The sequence below is a fragment of the Suncus etruscus genome, chromosome 6, assembly GCF_024139225.1.
Source record: "Suncus etruscus isolate mSunEtr1 chromosome 6, mSunEtr1.pri.cur, whole genome shotgun sequence".
Taxonomy (NCBI): domain Eukaryota; kingdom Metazoa; phylum Chordata; class Mammalia; order Eulipotyphla; family Soricidae; genus Suncus; species Suncus etruscus.
The window spans coordinates 1,589,757-1,608,875 of NC_064853.1; the positions used below are offsets into that span (position 1 = coordinate 1,589,757).

The 19,119-nt window shown below is 64.6% G+C and overlaps 3 protein-coding genes across 6 annotated transcripts; 1 reads left to right on the forward strand and 2 right to left on the reverse strand.

The window, feature by feature from the left end:
- Window positions 1-763: 763 nt before the first annotated feature.
- Window positions 764-11,243, reverse strand: MORN1 (MORN repeat containing 1). 3 transcript variants are annotated; one of them, XM_049775336.1, is made up of 14 exons: window positions 11,107-11,243; window positions 10,779-10,850; window positions 10,299-10,397; window positions 10,067-10,177; window positions 9,802-9,892; window positions 9,534-9,621; window positions 8,373-8,469; window positions 8,106-8,216; window positions 6,813-6,852; window positions 6,315-6,499; window positions 3,185-3,318; window positions 3,068-3,111; window positions 1,604-1,641; window positions 764-947 (listed from the first exon to the last, which is right to left on the reverse strand). In XM_049775336.1, the coding sequence occupies exons 1-14, from the start codon at window positions 11,180-11,182 to the stop codon at window positions 766-768; spliced, it is 1,368 nt and encodes a 455-aa protein (XP_049631293.1). In that variant the 5' UTR covers window positions 11,183-11,243; the 3' UTR covers window positions 764-765. The 3 variants fall into 3 exon arrangements, with proteins under 3 accessions (XP_049631293.1, XP_049631292.1, XP_049631294.1); XM_049775335.1 differs by having other exon boundaries at window positions 3,068-3,114; XM_049775337.1 differs by lacking the exons at window positions 6,315-6,499; window positions 6,813-6,852 and having other exon boundaries at window positions 3,068-3,114.
- An 804-nt stretch (window positions 11,244-12,047) lies between these two features.
- RER1 (retention in endoplasmic reticulum sorting receptor 1) lies at window positions 12,048-16,611 on the forward strand. The gene is made up of 6 exons (XM_049775397.1): window positions 12,048-12,142; window positions 12,941-13,045; window positions 13,570-13,669; window positions 13,977-14,055; window positions 15,601-15,736; window positions 15,898-16,611. The coding sequence occupies exons 1-6, from the start codon at window positions 12,062-12,064 to the stop codon at window positions 15,985-15,987; spliced, it is 591 nt and encodes a 196-aa protein (XP_049631354.1). The 5' UTR covers window positions 12,048-12,061; the 3' UTR covers window positions 15,988-16,611.
- Window positions 16,612-17,129: 518 nt separating this feature from the next.
- PEX10 (peroxisomal biogenesis factor 10) lies at window positions 17,130-18,769 on the reverse strand. Of its 2 annotated transcripts, none has more exons than XM_049775367.1 (5): window positions 18,626-18,769; window positions 18,028-18,527; window positions 17,763-17,938; window positions 17,551-17,686; window positions 17,130-17,312 (listed from the first exon to the last, which is right to left on the reverse strand). In XM_049775367.1, the coding sequence occupies exons 1-5, from the start codon at window positions 18,735-18,737 to the stop codon at window positions 17,244-17,246; spliced, it is 993 nt and encodes a 330-aa protein (XP_049631324.1). In that variant the 5' UTR covers window positions 18,738-18,769; the 3' UTR covers window positions 17,130-17,243. The 2 variants fall into 2 exon arrangements, with proteins under 2 accessions (XP_049631324.1, XP_049631322.1); XM_049775365.1 differs by having other exon boundaries at window positions 17,763-17,989; window positions 18,022-18,527.
- Between the last annotated feature and the right edge of the window lie 350 nt (window positions 18,770-19,119).

Consider the following 19,119-nt stretch of genomic DNA (forward strand, 5'->3'; position numbering starts at 1 on the left):
AGGCACTGACCCATCTAAAGAGGGGTCCTCCCCACTCTCCCCTCCAGGGACCCCCCACTCACCTCCAGCTAACTCACTGGGGTTCAGCTATTCAGACCCTGCAGCTGCCCCATCTTCCCCACCCCAAAGATAGATGTTAGGGTTTGCACTCTGACTGAACTGGCCCCTTGAGTGCCTCCACAGCTCCATCTTGTTTTGTCTTCCTCCTGCCCATGGGGCTGGGCCCGAGAGCCAGAAGACCCCTCAGCCCAGCCTCCCTCTCACAGTCTGTCCTGCGAGTCCCCATGAGAACTGAGTGGACCCTTGAGGGCCTCACTGGGTGCTAAGGTGGGGGTGGCCGGCATGGCAGGTCCTGGCTTGTTGGGGTTCGGGACATGAGCTAGGGGCTGCCGCTGCCAGGTGGAGACTCGGGTGCTGCACCCTGAGGCTGTTGGGTTCCTTCCCCGCTCAGGGGATCCCTCCTGACCTTGCCTGGGGGGGGTCATATGTGGAGCGGGGCCCACTAGGGGTCGGTGGCATGCAAGGCTGGGGCTTTCCTTGTGCATGTCCCCAGGAAGCTGGCGAACAGGAGCATCGTCAGGGCACCTGTGGGTGGGATGGGGCTCTGAAGTTGGGTGGAGTAGCCCCGTGGACTGGGCAGCCTGCTGCCATGTGGGGGAGCCCCAGGCTGACCTGGACAGCCGGGGGCTGGGCTCCTTCCTGTCTTTGAGGACCCCTGGAAAAAACTCAGCTGCTACCACAGAGGCCCATGGGCCAGGCTGAGGTTTATTGAATCCTGTCGATGGAGGTACAGTGGGGGTCCTCAGAGTCTGTCCCCGCAGTGGGGCATCCGGGGGGATCCTTACTGCTCCCGGGTGCAGAAACGAGGAGGCGCTGAAAGGCAGCGGGCAGCGAGCGGCCAAGGAACGGGGGGCTGGTCACATCTTCCACGATGATGGTATACTCCCCTGTGGGGAGGCACTTAGCTGCCTGGTGCACCCCTGCACCTCACTCCGCCCCACCCAGGCCTGTGGCCCATGACTGGAGTGCAAAGGTGGGGCTGCCGAAGGAAGGCACCCCCATCCCATGGGCGAGCATGGCCCAGTCTGCAAGGGCCTGGGAGAGGCTGGGGGGCGTCTGTGTGGGCATCGGGGTGGCAGGGGCGTCCGCATGGCCCCCATGCAGCAGTGGGGCGGGGGGCGGCGGGGCCTGGTGTGGGGCGAGGGAAAAGCGCTTTTTCTTTGGGCAGCCACAAACTGCAGCGCTGGAAGTTGGAGAGGCCGTAAAAAAGAAAATAAGGAACAACAAAAACTGCGGTTGCCACGGAAACCGCCTCCCGCCCGCCGCCGGGCTGGCACCGGAGCCTGGAAAAAGCTCCCGCGGCCCCGAGCTCGGCCAGGAATGCGGCCCCGGCCTCGGCGGGCCAGGCGGCTCCGCTGGAGAGAACATTCCAGCGCGTCTGGAAAACAGGCCCGGCCTCGTGCGGGGCGCGGGGCGCGGGGTGGGGGTGGGGGTCGGGGTGGCGCGTGGGGCGGGGCCTTTGGCATCACCGGGAGGACCGGTGTCTGGGTATCAGGCCCGGGGTCCCCAGAAAGGAGGTGTCCGCCCTGGGCCCTCTACCTACCTGGGGGCACAGCCCACCCTGGTCTGGCCGTGTCCAGCCTGGGGAGAAAGGGAGCAGTGAGTGGGGACCCTATCCTGGGGCGGGGATATACAGAGACACACAGGCCAACAGGCGAGCCAGAAGCTTCTAGATCCAGGACCCGGGATCATTCCAAATCAATCTGAGCCCAATTCTGGGCCACTGGGGACCCAGGGCTTGATTTGGGGGGCTCCACTGGGCACAAGCCCGCTGGGTTGCTGCTGGATGGGTCTGGGCTTCCCAAGAGTGTGGTGTCGTGCCTCTAGGTCCTGGCGGTGCCCCAGATGGTGAGCACAGTTGCTGAGGGCCACGGCACTGCTGGGCTGGCACGGGGACCCCAGGGTTACTCTCTGACCCTAGGTCTGGGTCGCAGCCCTATGAGCGTCAGAACTCTCTCCTCTCTCTCCACAATCCTTTCCCTGCTCCGCAGCCCCCCTGGGCTATGGTGGGTGGCTACATACGCCCCGGGGCTCCAGAATGAGGTCAGCCCCTCCTTTTTAGGGGGGTAGGTTTAGGGTCACACCCGGTGACGATGCTCAGGGGTTACTCCTGGCTCTGTGCTCAGAAATCGCTCCTAGCTCGGGGGACCATATGGGACACCAGGGATCGAACCACGGTCTGTCCTAGGTCAGCTGCTTGCAAGGCAAATGTCCTACTACTGCGCCACTGCTCCGACCCCGGTCAGCCCCTCCTTGAGACCTCAATGGCCCTTCTCTGTGGTCAGGGCTCTTACTGGCTCGACTGTGCCTCGTGAGACCCAGCCCTGATGGCCAGAGGCTGAGGTGCAGATGTGGGGGGGACGTGGGATATGGGGGGTGTGGGTGTGTTTGGTAAAGCTGCAGCAGCTTTCTGGGGGATGGGATATGGGAACAAGGCTGCAGGACACTCTCCCCACTTCCCTGCAGGCTTGCACTCAGTTGAACCCTGCCAGTCCTGCCAGCCCAAACACCCCAAGATATCTTTGTAGGCCAGCAGGGCCCTCAGCTGCTAAACAGCAGTTTCAGGGTGTGTGTATGGGGGGGAGTCCACCCAGGTTAGTCTGATTGTGTAGGGGGGTGACCCAGGTTCTGGAGTGCAGAGCAAACTGTGGGTGGAAGGTCCCCATTAGCAGCGGCTCGTCTGTCCAGGGAACCCCTCACTTCCCCAGGCCCCCACCCACTCTCTGGGGAAGGTCCCTCAGCCCACAGTGCCTGCAGGGGCCGGGCCAGCATCCAGCCCTGGTCTGAGTCACAGGCCCGGCTGGGCTGTGGGAGGGAGCCCTGGAAAGGCCATGGGGACATCCACAGACGTTGCCACCGGCACCCCCACACTGGCCCCGCCCCCTTATCTATCCCCTTCCCCCAATACCATTTCCCTTTGTGCAGAACCCTCAGACGGAGTGCCTGCCCCCCCTGTTGTTGTGGGCGCTGCCCCCAGGCCCCCATGCTGGGTGGCGCTTGTACCTACCGGCTGCCATTCGAGGATGCCCTGGGCAACTCTTGTCCGCAAGCCTTCTGGAAGAGGGGGTGCTCAGAAGGGCCGCAGGGCACTCCACATCCCAGCCCAGAGGCATCTCCCACCTACCTCTGTAGATCCATGGAAGAAAAGCACAGGGTGGCGCCCAAGTGGGCGGGTGCCCAGACAGAGGTGGTCAAACTGGGCATGACCACGCTGTGCCCGCAGGCAGTTCTGCTCCCCGGCAAGCGGCAAAAAGGTTTCTAGAAGGAACAGAAACACCCTGAGGCTCCTCGAGCGCTGGCAGGTGGTTTGGACGGGGCGGAGGGCAGGACTGAGTGAGGGCACCGACTGGCAGGGTGGGCACAGGCATTCAGGTGCCAGGGCAGCCCTCGGTACTACTCGGCGTCCTGAGGTGGGAAACAGCTGGGTGGTGCCTGGCAGCCTGGAGCTCCTGGCGTGTCCACGGTAACTAGGGTCCCACCAGCCCACACACCCCCATACGGGGCTCAGCTGAGCCTGCAATGATGAGCAGGGTGTCAGAGTACCTCAGAGCACCAAGCCCGCCCCCAGACTCCATCCCTGTCCTGAAGGGCCCTGCGTGGCCTCTGAATTCAGGGGCCCTTGTTCCTGCAGGTTCTGGAGTGCAGAGTGCAGAGCACCCTGTGGGGCACCAGCACTACATCTGAACCCGGCCATGTCTTGGGCTGCCCCATGGGCTCTGGGGTCCTCAGCCGCCACAGAGCAGGCACTGCAGCAGCGCCCCCGGCTGTTGTGGCCCCAGGATTGTGGTGGCATCTCAGCCCCTGTTCCCACAGGCCGCCTCAGTGGCCCCCAGGCTGGCCCATGCCCTCCCCAAGTTGCCCTTTGGCCTCCGTCCTTCTCGCGGTCCCCTCCTCTGCCCCTCGGCGCCACAAGGGCTAAGGTCCTGCTGGCATCTGCTTGGGGAGGGAGTCACAAGGGTCCCTGTGAAGGTAGGCACGTGTATGCGAACGCGGCACATGCAACACACACAGCAGCTCACATCACATGTGCACAGCAGCTCACGACACATGCACTCACAACATGCACATACAGCACAGAACACACATGCAAGCAGCTCACGACACGCACGCACCAAAACACGCACGGGTGTGCAGTAGTTCATAACACATAGATGTGTGCACCCACGGACTCGCACCTGCATACATGAAACAGCACACATGCCTGCACACACAGAAACCTGCCGGCCATGCTGGGCATGGCGCAGCGAAGCCTCAGGGCTGCCCGCAGTGCCAAGTGCCCTGCGACACGCATGGCTGGGCCTGGAGGGCAGCAAGGCCGGAGGTGCCCAGAGGCTCCAGCCGGGCCTGCGTGCCCTTGCACATGTCGGAGCTCAGAGCCAAGGAGCCACGCTCAGGTGCCTGTGCTCCCCGAGCCCCTTCGGGTTCCTCAGCCCCCTGAGCTCCTCATCTCCAGCGAGGAGCTGCACAGGGCGGTGCTGCCTCTGGCTGGGCGCCAGGAGCGGCACTAGATTGGGGTTTCTGATGCCCCCGCCCCCTCCTGCCGCAGTTGCTCCCCGCCTGGCTGTCGCTCCTGCTGCTGGGGGTCCAGGACCCCCGCCCAAATCCTGCCTGCGGGCAGCTGGGGACCCTCCGCCCTGTCTCCTGGGTCCCGCTGGGCCTGGCCAGGCTCCGGGCCAGCGTGTGCAGCTGTCCGAGGCGGGGAGCAGCCCTCGCCCCCATCCGCCTTAGGGGGGCTCCCCCCACCCCGCCCCTGCACGCGGCTCCTTCACTCCAGGCCACCTTCCCTGTCGAAGGCCCTGCAGGCCACGGGCAGCGTGTGAGGAGCCAGGAGGGTGCTCAGGGGGGCTGGCGGCGCATGGAGGCTCTTTCCCCGCCACACCCTTTGCTGCAAGTGTCAGGCGACCACGGTTGTCCTCAGCCCTGTGGGACTCTCTCACATGGGAAGAAGTGGCCTGGCCCAGACTGTTGCAGACAGGCCCTGCATGTGTGTGGGGGGGCCCAGCTTCCAGCCCTGCCTCGATGGTGGCTCCTCCCTGCCAGCTGTCTCAGCCTGCAGGTCCCCTAGAGAGGACAGTGGGGGGGGGAGCTGTCCTTGCATGACAGTCCCAGGTTTGATCCCTGGCATCTCTTACAGTGCACCCCCCTGCCCCAAGCCCTGCCAGGCATGATTTCGGAGCACAGAGCCAGGAGCAAGCCCTGAACACAGCTGAGTGGCCCAAAGACAAAACAAAACCAATCCTCAAATCCCCCAGACCTGCCCCATTGCTAGGGGAGATCAACTCCGAAACCTGTACTCCCCCCAATGTCTGGAACTTTCTCTCACTTGCCTGGCAAGATGAATAGCAGCCAGCGGTGGGTGGGATGTGACCCCAGTATTTGGCACAGACATGGATGTTACTGGCAGACACTCCTAACTAGGGGTGTCCTTTCCCCTGTGCAGCCTTTCTAGCTTCCCAAATACATGGTACCCAGACTGGGACACACCCAGGGCCAGGAGGCAAAGGACAATCTCATTTTAGTGTTGTCTTGTTTGGTTTGGTTTAATTTAGGGCCACACCCGACGGTGCTCAGGAGTTACTCCTGGCGGTGCTCAGGGGAGCATATGGGATGTCAGGGTCAAAGCCAGGTTTGCCATGTGCAAGGAAAACACCCTCCTCTTCTCCCTGTGCTAAGGCTCTGGGCCCTCTCTTAAAAGGCTTTGATTTGAGGCTACACCCAGCCATGCTCAGGGTTGACTCCTGGCTCTGTCATGCTCAGGGATCATTCCTGGTGGGATCGGGGGACTCTCCAGGGCTCAGGAGATGGAATCCAGGCTGGTCACATGCAAGGTGACTGCCCTCTTGGCTGTGCTATGGCTCAGAATGCCGGAAACTGCCAGCCTGTTTCTGGTCCGAAGGGTTGGCAGCTAGCGCCACTTTCTGAGCAAGGGCTGCAGGGAGCACCTTCTTTTTAGTTGGTTTTGGGGTTTTTGGGTCACACCCTGCGACACTCAGTTACTCCTGTCTGCGCTTAGAAATTGCTCCTGGCAGGTACAAGGGACCATATGGGATGCTGGGATTCGAACCACCATCCATCCTGGATCGGCTGCTTGCAAGGCAAAAGCCCTACCGCTGTGCTACCACCCTGGCCCCTAGGGGGCTCCTTCTAAGGGCAATCGGGCTATCCAGATGTAGCGGCCACCTCCGGTCAGCTCACAGAGCCAGCGTCCATGCCGGGCCAGGTCTTTCTGGGGAGTACAGGATTCTCCTGCTCACCAGGCAGGCTGCTGGGGGCGTTTCCTGGAGCACATGAGGTGTCTGATGCCAGCTCCAGAGGCAGTTCACCCTCAGGTGGCCCTGGGGCGATTTCTCCTGCGTCAGCGCTGGGCTCTGGGTCTCCAGAGGGGTTCCCCAGAGGGGAAGAGACGCACTCTGACTCGGAACTGCTGCCTGGATCGGGGCTGCAGGGGCACAGGGAGCCAGAACCAAGCTGAGGGGGCCGTAGGGGGCCATGGAGGGTCTCTGGGGCATAATCCCTTGGAAGCTGTGGGTGGGCCGTGGTCACACGGGGATGGGGCATGATTTTGTGTGGTGGGTGCCCTGGGGTGGGCATGTCCCATGTGCGGGGATGACCCTATGGGCGTGACCCAGTGTGTGGGCGTGGCCTCGTGGGAGCTGAGCTGTGGTAGTTTTGGGCCCTGCTTGGGTCTCTGCTGTGCTCACAGTGGGGTCAGAGCAGTTGTATCTGGGGGTTCTCCATCCAATCTACCTTACCTGATGCTGGCCGAGACCCTCAGGAGCCGCCCGTTCTCACCTGTGGACAGAGTGCTGGGCCTCAGGCACCCAAACGCCTGGCCCGGAGGAGCCCGGTGGGGGGACGAGCGCCCACCGGAGCATCAGGACAGGCTGAGCCCCAAGACTGCAAGGACTCAACAGGGCAAATTTGGACTCATGCTCGGGGCTCCTCAGGACCTGGGGCTCACACAGAGCCACACAGGGCCACCCACGTGGAGGTCATAGACAACCCCCAAGTTGGGTCCATTCTGGGATGTTCGACTCGCAGGTGAATTTTGTTCCTATTTTTGGCATTTTGGCCACACTGGGACTGTTCAGAGGTTCCTTCTGGCTCTGAAGTCAGGGATCACTCCATGGGGGATCCTGGGGCCATATGCGCTGGCGGGGATCGAACCCGGATTCTCTGCACGGAAGGCAAGTGCCTTCCCTTATGCAGCAATAGCTGGATTGTATAGCTCTGGCCCCTCTCGTAGATGTTTTTGGGACATGTGATCACTGGGCCTGGACCCAGGCAGGGCCACTGCAGCAGGAGGGACAGAGGGGGGCCTGTGGGTGAGTACTGAGGAGGCATTTCTTTTTTTGTTTGTTTGTTTTATTCATCGTTCCCGGGTGGGCACGAATGAGAAGGCATTTCTACTGCTCCGGTGCCCGGCTTCACACTCCCTCTCAGGCCCAGGGCTGCCTGTGCTACCCCTGCGGGACCTGAGGGGTCTGTGGGGCCTGAGCACCCAAGGATGAGCAGGACCCCTCGTATTCTGATACAGGGTGGGAACAACAACTCTTTTGTGGAGGTCCCAACTGGCTGTGTTCAGGGATCACTCCTGGCTCTACACTAAGAAATCATTCCTGGTGGGCTAGGGAGATCCTATGGGATGCCGGGGATCAAACCCAGGTTGGCCATGTAGAAGGCAAACATTCTCCCCGCTGTCTGTCTATTGCTCGGCCCCTTCTCTTTAAAGCAGCAGCCAACGGACCACCATGCTCTGGGCAGTGAGAGCAACTGTGTCACATGTTCATCATATGCTCACACCAGCACACACATGCTCACCCATGTGCTGTTTATGCGTGCCTGTACATATACATCTGCACTCACCCACACACGCGCACACCTAGCATGCTTCTCCGTGGGCCTACTCACATGCCCACATGCACACATATGACACTATGGCATTTGTTGCCTCTACCAAGGCTCCCTCTATGGGAACTGAGGCCTACACGTCCCTTCCTGGTGGGAGGCCGGGGTGTGCTCTGGAGCCAGAGGCTGACACTCACCCTCCGCAGTGTCCCCGCTGTCCTGCTGCAGCTGGACCCGCAGCGAGAAGGTCGAGCCGGGTCCCACGGTCAGCACCTCAGGGCCCAGAACCACCATCCTGACGGCTTGCTCTGGGAAGCAGCGTGGTTTAAGGGTTGTGTCCCCCACAGAGTGACTCATGGGGGGGGCACTGTGGTTCAGGGGGCAGTGTGCTCTCCACGGCGCCTCATGGGGCTAGCGCCTACAGGGCCTGGACAAGTAGTGGCGAATGGCAGGTCCCCACTTACCCACTGGATGCCCGTTGACCCACAGCCCGTGGTAGGTGAGCCCTGAGCAGTGGGTGAGGCTGCCCAGGCCACTGAGGACGCCGCAGAACCATTGGCCCTGCCAGAGAATAGCGAGTCAGGCCTGGACCCTCCCACCAGCAGGGCACGGGGGTGGGGTGGGGTGGGGAGGAGCAGTGGACCTGATGTGGGGGCCTCACTAGGGCTCCGGCCACCCTGCAGCCCGGTTGCCCTGTGGTGGCAGGGAGGGTGGCTGTGCCCAGAACTACCAGGAACAACACCTGCACCCTGGAATCACCCGATGTCAGCGAGATCTGGGGCAGGGCGGCACAGAGCTGTCAGCAGGGCGGGAAGGAGAAGGGGAGCCCAGATCCCCGGAGACAAGCCTTGAACTGGGGATCGCGTCCTCTAGAACAAACTTAAATGTGTAAAGGCGGGAAGGGCCGGGGGCAGACTGCAGGCCCCGGCGACTCACCCTCCTTGGGGTACCGGACCCAGAGTGCCAGCAGCTGCGGGCACAGGGTCAGAGGGTGGCCCCGGGCAGGGCCCTGCAGGACCCCAGGAGGGCGGCCCGAGAAGGCCCCGCCCACGGCACGCCCCTCGCCGGTCCCGTCCAATCCCCATCTCGCTTCGCACGCTCGCCCCGCCCCGTTTCCGTCCCCGAGAGGCCGCTTTGAGGCCCCGCCCCATTTCCCCGCCGTGCCCCGGCCACTTCCTTTCCGGGAGCGGCGCTTGCGCCCCACAAGCCGCGGGGCTGTGCTGCCCCCTGGTGGCGGCCGAGCGCGCTAACACCGGGCACAGACTGCAGCTGCTAGGGGGGCCGGGGCTGCGGCCGGGCTGCGGTCCCCCAACTATCAGGGCCCCTGAGCAGGCTGGCCGCGTGCGGGGGAAGCCGCAGCCTCACGGGGCTGCTCATGGTACCCCCGGTGGGACACAGTCCCCCACAGGTCCCCACCCAGCGCCCCAGCAGTGCTGGCAGACTCCCTGGGATCAGAACCGGCTTAGGCCCGAAGGACCGGAGCCCAGTGTCCCCCGCGGGACACGGTTCTGGCCGCCCACCGCCCTTGTCTGCGTCGTCGGAGACCCCTTTCCCGGGCCAGCTGGTGCCCTGAACCCCAGGTTCATCCGTGGGACGCCCCCGTGGGGTCCCTCCGCCCCCCATACCTGGTAGACAGAGCCGTCAGCGCAGCGGAGCTCCCCCTGGCCTTGCTGCTGGTCCCTGACCCAGTCACCTTCGTAGCTGTCACCGTTCCTACGAGGCCCGGAGCAGCTGGGAAGGGCTTGCTTGGCCTGCCCACCACCCACCACCCGCCTCCCTGACCACGCACACCAGGAGGAGAAGGTGGGGCTGTCAAGGCTGGGCCCGGCCCTCTCCACCCCGGCGGGGTCTGTCCCCAGCAGACGGCGGGGCTGGACCGGCGGCCCCACTCACTGGAAAACCATGTGTCCCCTGCCGTGCCGCCGGTTCTCGTGGAAGGACCCTCGGTACACCTGTCCCAGCGCATCCTGCAGGCATCCCAGTCCTGGCGGCCAGGAGGGCGGCGGTCACGGCTGCCTCCCGAGCCCGCTGCAGCCCCTTCCGCAGCTAAGCCCAGCACGGACTCCTGGGGCCCTGGGACTGGGGGGAGGACGGGCCCTGGGGAGCTGCCAGAGGTGGCTGCGTGGCTGGCACAGGCGGGGGGCCTCGGGGCCATCACCTTCTCGGACGCCGCAGCCGAACTCCCCCTTGTACCATCCGCCCGTCCTGTAGGCGACGCAGCCGGGCCCGTGAGGCTCTCCCAGGACAAAGCGGCCCGAGTAGGTGTCTCCTGGGGACAGACCACGCAGGCTGAGCCGGGAGGCCCGGGCCCACTGCTCCGGGGAAGGGTCCAGTGGCGGCGGTGGCCTGGGGATGTCGCGGGGGGGGGGGGGAGCGAGCCCCGAGCTGACCTGAGGTGGCGCAGTGCCGGCGCCCCTCTCCCACGATCTCCCCAGCCACGAAGTCGCCTTCGTAGTAGCTCCCGTCCTTGGACAGCAGCTTCCCGCGGCCTGGCAGGGTCAGGGCACAGAGAAGGATGGGGGGGGGGCGCTGACCACGCCTGTGTCTCGAGCCGCGGGGGACCCCATTTTGTGCTGGGCTGCGCCTCTCGGCTTCGCTGCCCCCCGGACACTCTTCTGAGACCCCGTGTGGGCAAGAACGCCTCCGAGTGTCCCCCGAGACTCTTCAGGGGACACACCCGTACGGGAGACGAGGCGGCCAGCCGGGGCCCCACAGGCACAAGACAGGGGCTCTAGCAAGGGGCCACCCCGATGCTCCCGCCCGGGCCTCGACCTGGGGCCTGCGGGTTCAGGCTGTGCGTAACATTCCCAACCGGGGCTGGAGGGCCTGAGGACGCCCCAAGCAGAATGTGGGGGGCCGCACGCTTGTACCGTGCTTCTTGCCCCCTTTCCATTCGCCTTCGTAGCGGAAGAAAGAGTTGGGGTACACGTAGACGCCGTAGCCTGAAGACGGGGAGGCGGCAAGTTGGGCCACAGCAGCTGGGGCGCGGCCCGCTCCCCCAGGGTCGCGCCCGAGCTGGCTTCCTTCGTGAGCATCGGCCCCGCAGGCAGGCAGCGCCCCTCCTGCTCCCCCCCGGGACGTGGGATGGGCGCCCCGGAGCTGCCTCCACGCAGGCCCCCCGTCTGGGCAGGCCCCTCGCGAGACACTCCGGGCCCCGAGAGCCCCCGGACAGGCCCCGCGGTCCGGCCGAGGCGTTACCGTCCCGCGGCGGTCGCCCCGGCCGCTCCGAGCGCCGCGGGTGGGCGCCTCCGTCTCCGTCTCCGGAGGCCGCCATCTTGCCGCTGTCGGTTTCCCATGGCAACCCCAAGCCCCTCTCCCATTGGCTCGCCCGTCGCCGGGGGCGTGGCCTCCGCCGGCCCGCGGAGGACGGCCACTTCCGGGCCCCGAGCCAGACGGCGCCGGGGCGGTGCGCCTGCGCGGGACGCGCACTTCCGCCGACGTCTCTTCCGCTTCCCACGCGCGCGGCGCGGCCCTCCCTCCCTCCCTCCCTCCCGACCAACGGCCTGCGCGCCCACGCCGGAAGCGGAAGCGGCTGAGCCCGCCCGCCCGCCCCGCCCCGCCCCGCCGGCCATCTTGGGCGTCCCGGAGGCGGCGCCGCGCGGGCCAGGCCGGAGCGGAAGTGCCGTGTGCAGCGTCGCGACCAGCCGAGCGCCGGCGCGGCCGCCCGTCCGCCCGCCCGCCCGCCCGCGTCCGCGTCCCCGTCCCCGTCCTCGCGGCCTCGTCCCCGCGGCCTCCGACCCGCGCTCGGCCGCAGCGGAGCCAGGTGCGGGCAGGGCCGGGCCCGGGTGCGAGTCCGCGTCCGGGGCGCGGGGCGGCGGTGGCGGCGAGGCGGCCGGGCCTGGGCCTGGGCGGCACCGGCGCCGGGGAGGGCAGGGGTCCCGCGGGCCCGGGGCTCCCGGCGCAGGGGGCGGCGCGGAAGCTGCTCGTGGGGCCGTGGGGGCCCCGGGTCGCCCTGCGGCCTCGGTGCCACTCCCCCGTGCAAAGGGCGCGTGACGTGGCGGGCGCGCTCGGGCCGTGTCCTTCGCCCCGCCGGGTCCCCGCCGCTGCGGGGGCGCGGGGAGGCCCCCCTGAGGCCGGCGGGCGCCGGAGGGGACGGCGGGGTGCGGCGGGTGGTCGGGCGCAGCCGAGCCGAGCGTGTGCCCGCAGGTGCAGGATGTCGGAAGGGGACAGCGCCGGCGACTCGGTGCACGGCAAGCCGTCGGCGGCGTTCAGGTTCTTCTCGAGGCTCGGACAGGTGAGCGGCCCCTGCTGCAGCGGCAGCTGCCTGGCTCGTAGGCGAAGAGCCCCGTTGATTCCCGGCCACGCTTCTGCAAGACCGCGCCCTGCAAACTTTCTGCGCCTCCTGGCTCCCGAGGTCCTCGCAGCTGACCACCACGTCGCTTAGCTTCCCCTCGGAAGTCTGAGCGGGGATCTCACCCTCTTGTCTTGTGTCACACATGTTCTTCTGCGCGCGGAGGCAGCTTCGAGGGCCGTGGGGCACATGGGCAGAGCTCTGGTGGGCTCCCAGGACCAGCCTCCTCAGTGGCCTTCACTCCATACTTGTCTTTTTTTTTTTTTGGGGGGGGGGTCACACCGGGCAGCGCTCAGGGGTTCCTCCTGGCTCTATGCTCAGAAATTGCCCCTGGCAGGCTCGGGAAAACATGTGGGATGCCGGGATTCCAACCACCGTCCTTCACATGCGAGGCAAATGCCTTACCTCTCTCTGTGTTATCTCTCCGGCCCCACTCCATCTTGTCTTTAGCCCAGGCCCCGCTTGGGCTGCTTCACCTGGGCCCGGCTGCACAGGCTGAGGGGATCTCCAGCCCGGCTCACACGCTTACACGGACACAACTCACACACACTGTTAGACGACACACATCTCAACCTACTCACAAAGTCACACAACTCACACATTCACACACGCACCCAATGTCATACTCAATTCACGTACACTTCCGACTCAATCTTTCCACTCACACGGCCACATGTACACCAACATTTCTGTGTGTACTCACAGTGGCACGCATGCTTTCTTACACTACCCTCTCTCTAGATCTACCAGTCTTGGCTGGACAAGTCGACGCCTTACACGGCTGTGCGATGGGTGGTCACGCTGGGCCTGAGTTTCGTGTACATGATCCGAGTTTACCTGCTACAGGTAGGTCTGGCCCCGGGGCGGTCCTTAGGGCGCCCCTCGCCCCTGCCAGAGCTGCTCTGGTCTCCAGTTTTTGGGAGGCTGCGTTTCTTGGCGCTGGCAGGGAGGTGTGGCCGTCAGTATGATATGGGCCCACAGCAGCTTGAAGAGCTGCGCCGCAGTGGCAGGGAACTGGCCTCAGCCTGGCCTTCCGGGGTCTTCCTGACGCCTGGGGGCGGGGCCGCGCCGGGCCATTGCTCCGTCCCCAGGAAGCCTTGGCCCGGCCTTCCGCACCCCATTCTTGATTTCCGGAATTTCCAGTTTGAGATCTCTCCTGGACAAAGGTCACCAGCGCTCCTGGCAGCTTCCAGGCGGAGAGCGCGCACCTGACAGGGCCCAGCTGGTGTCCTGCAGACCAGCTGTGAGCCTCGGGCCGGGCAGTGTGGCTTGGCCAGCGCCACTTCCCACCACCCTGAGCTGCAGCTGGTCCGCTGTGGTGTGGACCAAGCAGGAGAGAGTCGGGTGCCAACTATGCTGGTGTCTTGCAGGGTTGGTACATCGTCACTTATGCCCTGGGGATCTATCACCTCAACCTCTTCATAGCGTTCCTGTCCCCCAAGGTGGACCCGTCCTTAATGGAGGACTCAGGTATGGAGCGGCCTGGGGGGAATCTTCTCTGGCCTCCCACACACATTCTTTTCTGCACAGGCTTCACATCGGCTTGGAAGCGGGCTCAGTCCCCGAAGGACCCCGGTGGGTGGGCAAGGGAGCGGGCCTGCACCCTGGGGAGGGAGGAGGACCAGCCAGTCTCCACGACTCATCTCTGGCTTCTGGGTGCGCAGCCCTCACATGGGCTCAAGTAGGGAGCAGATGGCCTACAGTTACCAACTGGGGCATGAGGAGAGGCCCCTTTGGGAGTCCCGGTCCCCCCACATCGTGCACCTCCCAATTGCAGATGAAGGCCCGTCCCTGCCCACCCGGCAGAACGAGGAGTTCCGGCCCTTCATCCGGAGGCTCCCTGAGTTTAAGTTCTGGTAAGTGGCTCCAGCAAAGCTACACCTGACCTGACGAGCCTGTCTCAGGGGTGAGGGGACTAGCTGTACCCTGCGTGTCCTGGCCATCGGACCAGCAAGGCCCAGGGCACTGGTGCCTACAGGGGGAATTAAGGGGTTGGCGGGGCCTGGGTGGTCCAGATTGGGCTGGCCCTGATGATTGGTAGGGCTGGGGTGGCCCATACTGCGTGGCCTTGATGGGTAGGCAGGGTTGGATGGCTCCCACCTTGCAGTCCTGGTAACACAGAAAGCTCCCTCCCCTACCGCTCACCACAGGTTGGATTCATTTTTGTGATGTATCCAGTGGCACCAGATGGATCCTAGGTTTTTTTTTTGGTTTTGGGGTCACACCCGGTAGTGCTCAGGGTTACTCCTGGCTCTACGCTCAGAAATCGCTCCTGGCAGGCATGGGGGACCATATGGGACGCCAGGATTCGAACCACCGACCTTCTGCGTCAAAGGCAAACACCTTAGCTCCATGCTATTTCTCCAGTCCCGGATTCTAGGTTTTTTGTTTTTGCTGTTGGGTCACATTCAGCTGCGCTCGGGTTACTCCTGGCTCTATGCTCAGAAGTCATTCCTGGCAGGCTCGGGAGACCATGTGGGATGCTGGGATTCGAACCACCATCCGTTGGCATGCAAGGCAAATGCCCTACCTCCATGCTCTCCTCAGCCCCTCTGCAGTTTTGTTTCTGGTTTTTTTGGGTCACACCCAGCAGCACTCGGTTTACTCTTGGCTCTGCTCAGAAATCACTTCTGGCAGGCACAGGGGACCATATGGGATGCTGGGATTCAAGCCAACGCTGGTCCTGGGTCAACCAGCCACTTGCAAGGCAAATGCCTTACCTCTGTGCTATCTCTCCGGCTTCTGTGGTTATCCTCCAGCCCCTAGTTTTTCATTCTTGTTTTTTTTGGGGGGGGGGGGGTCACACCTGGCAGCGCTCAGGGGTTCCTCCTGGCCCTACGCTCAGAAATCGCTCTTGGATGGGCCCGGAGAGATAGCACAGCGGCGTTTGCCTTGCAAGCAGCCGATCCAGGACCAAAGGTGGTTGGTTCGAATCCCGGTGTCCCATATGGTCCCCCGTGCCTGCCAGGAGCTATTTCTGAGCAGACAGCCAGGAGAAACCCCTGAGCACCGCCGGGTGTGGCCCAAAAAAATAAATAAAAAGAAATCGCTCGGAGGACCATATGGGATGCTGGGATTTGGGATTTGAACCACTGTCCTGCAAGCAAGGCAAACTCCCTACCTCCATGCTATCTCTTCGGCCCCCTAGTTTTTTGTTCTGACCCTACCTTGCTGTGCACTCCTATAGCTGTCCCTGGTTCTGCTCAGGAGTGGCCCCGGTGGTCAGACAGTGTGGTGCTAGAGTCCAGGTGGTCTTGGCAGGCTGTGAGGCAGGTGCCTTCAGCCCCCTGCCTGTTCTACGGCTCACTCATGAAGCGTCAGCTGCAACTTTTGGTGTGAAAAAGGCGTGTGCCAGAAGGACTAGGCTACAGGGAGCCCTGACCACTGCCTTCCCTCCTCAGGCACGCAGCGACCAAGGGCATCCTGGTGGCCATGGTCTGCACCTTCTTTGAGGCCTTCAATGTGCCAGTGTTCTGGCCCATCCTGGTGATGTACTTCATCATGCTCTTCTGCATCACCATGAAGAGACAGATTAAGGTGAGCCTGGGAAGGGGGCAGGGAGGGACAGGCGGCCCACCTGGTGGTGGTTGCACCCGTAGGGGCCACCAGGCCAGGACCACAGAACTGGGGGTGCTGCTCGGCTGTCCCTCCCCCACGTGTCCAGCTTGCAGCCGAGTGACGCCTGTGTTCATCCCCAGCACATGATCAAGTACCGGTACATCCCGTTCACGCACGGCAAGAGGACGTACGGGGGCAAGGAGGACATGGGCAAGACGTTCGCCAGCTAGACCAGCGGCCCTGGGCCTATGCGCCTTTCTCTCCACATAAAGTAGCTGGTTAGGAGGGAGTCAGATTTTCTTTTTAAAAAGGAGCTTCAGTTGTAATGGAAATAGCAGGTTCTCGAAGAAAGTGGCCTCTAAAAGGAAATGCATTTCTTTTCAGTGACGCTTGTCAGCGACAAGTGGGGACAGTCAGGTGGGCAGGGAGGGCAGAGACCTGTGTGAGAGCAGCCACCTACCACCCTGACCCCTGCAGGACCCACTGGACGGCACCCAGTTCTGGCTCTCGGCCTGTGTCCTCTTGCCTCGCCAGAGGTGCCGCCAGCCACTGTTGTGAGGACTCAAAACTCTTCCACTTCGGTGATTGCTTGGAGGGCCTGGGAGTTTAAATATATATTATATTTTAATTGTCCGAGAGGATTTTGACACGTTTCTTTGACACATAAGGAGCCTGGTTTGGAGTCAAATCCCTCTGGTCTCCTGTACTGGGGGCTGGCGCGAGCTGACCTGCCCAGAGAGGACCCGCAGCTCTGGCCTGCATGCCAACTTTCTGATAAAATGAGATTCTCTTGAGCGTTTTCCTTGGTGACTTTTTAATTCCACCCTGATTAAAGACTGTCCCCTTCTCGTGTAGTTTCTCTCTGCAGCAACTGGCAGGCACCCAGGACAGGCCTAGAGTGGACATGAGGGGTCGCCGGCTTTGCCACTAGCATTGTGCTGGCAGCCCCCTGGGAGAGCCCCCTTCTGTGTCGTGGAATCAGCTCTTCCTCTGGGGCTGCTCGGGTGATGCTCATCATGGGGCACCTGGTGTGGAATGCAGGGGTTTGCAGGTGCAGCTTGACCCTGTAGACAGGGCTTGAGTGTCAACTTCCTGCCAGCCAAGCCAGGTGGTTCAGTGCTTTGGCCAGAGACAGAACTGTCTGGGGTTTATGGGGCTCTGATGATTTGTGATGCTCACGGCACCACACTGGCCAGTTGAGCTATCTGAGACCCCACCAAGTTCTCATGGCAAAGTACACTTGGACAAGTTCAAACCTAAAAGCCACCACAACTTTGCAAGGAGACCCTGGTTGGTTCCCCAAGGACTGAGCTGGGAGTGACCTCCAAACCTGGCAAGAACCGGGAGTAAGGCAGGCGTGGAGCTGAGGTGGTACCTTGTCTCCAAGGGAGGTAATCCTTTTATTCCAACAGCTTTGGCTGGGGACAGGCAGACATTGTGCCCTAAGGGCCTGGGCTCCTGTGCTGTTCAGGCCTCAGACCCTGGCTCAGCGGTAGTGTCGCAGGTAGACCAGCTTCTGGGGCACAAACTTCTCCCGGCACAGGGGGCACTCCGTCTGGGTGAGGGGACAGGGGAGAGTACTTTCGAGTATCTTGAAAGGGATCCCAGCGGGCTTCCTTTTCTCATTGGGCACCCAACACCCCCAAAAGGCAGCCATTTTGGGGGTGGGTGCGCGCGCGCACACACCCACCCACCCAGCCTGGTACAGCCAGGAGTGGATCCTTCCTGGACTCTGCACAGGAAGAGGTAGTCAGGGGCCCCTGCCACCCGCACCAGAGCCCTCGGAGGCCCACCTTGGTGTCACACCACTGCGTGATGCACTCCCAGCAGAAGAGGTGGCCACAGGGCGTGGCGGCCGTGTGGCGCCGCTCCTCCAGGCACAGCGTGCACAGGGAGTTCCGGGCGCCCGCTCGGTCCTCTGCGTGGCTCCTGCGGGCACACGGGGCGTCTCAGCGGCCCGCCGGGCGGGTGGCGGGGCTCGGCCCCCCACGCCCCCAGCACACACCTGCGCTGAGCGCTGCAGCGGGGCAGCGGCCACTCTCGGCGGACCCGCTGCCGCTGCCGGAAGCCGTAGAGCTGCAGGCTTAGGACCAGCGCCAGGTGCAGCAGCGACAGCAGCCCCAGCAGGCGGTAGCTCGCGCGGGCCCGCGGGTCCTCGGCCTGGAGGCGGGGGGCGCGGAGCTGCGGGCGGCGGGGAGCCGTGACCCAGGGTCGCTGGCAGCGGGGCGGGGCCTGGGGCGAGCCCACTCCCCGCCCGGCCCGGCACTCACGTAGGTGACCCCCGCGGCCCTCTTGGACAGGTGGTAGAAGGCGCCCTGGAGGTAGAAGCAGGCGACGTGGAGGCGCTGCAGCCCGTCCAGCGCGCGCCGCAGCCCCGCCAGGCCCTGCAGCAGCAGCTTCCTGCGCGGCTCGCCCAGGCCCGCCGCGCGCCGCTGCAGCCAGCGCCAGGCCCCCGCGCGGCCCGAGCCCGAGCCCGGCCCGCGCCCGCCGGCGGCCGGCCCGCCCAGGGAGGCGCGGCGCGGGTCGGGCTGCAGGGCCAGCTCCAGCCGCAGCAGCGCGCGGTCCAGCGCGTAGGGCAGCAGGCAGTGCAGCGCCACCAGCAGCGCGCGCCGCGCCGCCGACGGCACCCGCCGGCCGCCGCGCTCCACCTGCACCACGCCCACGTACTCCTCGCCCAGCGTCTGGAAGCCCGCCAGCGTGGTCAGCCCGAAGTACGCGGCGTCGGCCAGCAGCTCCAGCTCCCGGCGCCACTCCAGCCAGCGCCGGGCTCCTGCGGGCGGGACGACGGACGGACGGGACGGAGGGTCGGGGTCGCGCGCGGCCCGGCTCCCGGCCCGGCCGCCCGCCGCGCGCAGCCCGCCCGCTCACCCGCCAGGCTGTGCACGGCGCCGCCCGCCGCGCTCCGCAGCGCGCTCCGGTAGTGCTCGTCCTTCTGCGCGGCGCGCACCACCTCGGGCGGGCTGGCCCGGGTGAGCGCCATGACAGCGGCTCCGGGCGCCGGTGGCCACGCCCACGCGGCCGCCCGCGGTCGCCTGCTGATGACGTCGGCGGACGCGGCGCGGGCCTGGCGTCGCGGCGCGGGGCGAGGCCTGGGTGGGGAGGGTGGGTCCCTAGGGGCGGGGCCTGAAGGTGTGACCCGGATGGAAGGCGCCGCGGCCTCTGGGCGGGGCCGGGGGAGGGCGGGCCTAAGGGCGGAGGAAGAATTCTTGAGACTTGTGGGCGGGGCCTGAAGGTATGGCTGAGTGTGGTGTGGGCGGGGCCTGAGGAGGGCGGGCCTAAGGGCGGAAAAAGAGGCCTGTGGGCGGGGCGGAGGGAGGCCCTGCGGGCGACGCTGAAGGTGTGACCCGGATGAAAGGCGAAGC

What these genes read in the sequence shown, in the direction of transcription:
- MORN1 (XM_049775335.1), bottom strand. Translation starts at nt 11,182, where the DNA reads ATGGCGGCCTCCGGAGACGGAGACGGAGGCGCCCACCCGCGGCGCTCG. An exon ending in GCATCCTCGAATGGCAGCCG is followed by an intron (nt 1,642 to 3,067) that starts GTAGGTACAAGC and finishes CTTTCTCCCCAG; the next exon opens with GCTGGACACGGCCAGACCAG. An exon ending in AGGGTGGGCTGTGCCCCCAG is followed by an intron (nt 948 to 1,603) that starts GTAGGTAGAGGG and finishes GCCTCCCCACAG; the next exon opens with GGGAGTATACCATCATCGTG.
- RER1 (XM_049775397.1), top strand. Translation starts at nt 12,062, where the DNA reads ATGTCGGAAGGGGACAGCGCCGGCGACTCGGTGCACGGCAAGCCGTCG. An exon ending in TCTTCTCGAGGCTCGGACAG is followed by an intron (nt 12,143 to 12,940) that starts GTGAGCGGCCCC and finishes CCCTCTCTCTAG; the next exon opens with ATCTACCAGTCTTGGCTGGA. An exon ending in TCCGAGTTTACCTGCTACAG is followed by an intron (nt 13,046 to 13,569) that starts GTAGGTCTGGCC and finishes GGTGTCTTGCAG; the next exon opens with GGTTGGTACATCGTCACTTA.
- PEX10 (XM_049775365.1), bottom strand. Translation starts at nt 18,737, where the DNA reads ATGGCGCTCACCCGGGCCAGCCCGCCCGAGGTGGTGCGCGCCGCGCAG. An exon ending in CGCCGTGCACAGCCTGGCGG is followed by an intron (nt 18,528 to 18,625) that starts GTGAGCGGGCGG and finishes TCCCGCCCGCAG; the next exon opens with GAGCCCGGCGCTGGCTGGAG. An exon ending in CGCAGTGGTGTGACACCAAG is followed by an intron (nt 17,313 to 17,550) that starts GTGGGCCTCCGA and finishes CCCCTCACCCAG; the next exon opens with ACGGAGTGCCCCCTGTGCCG.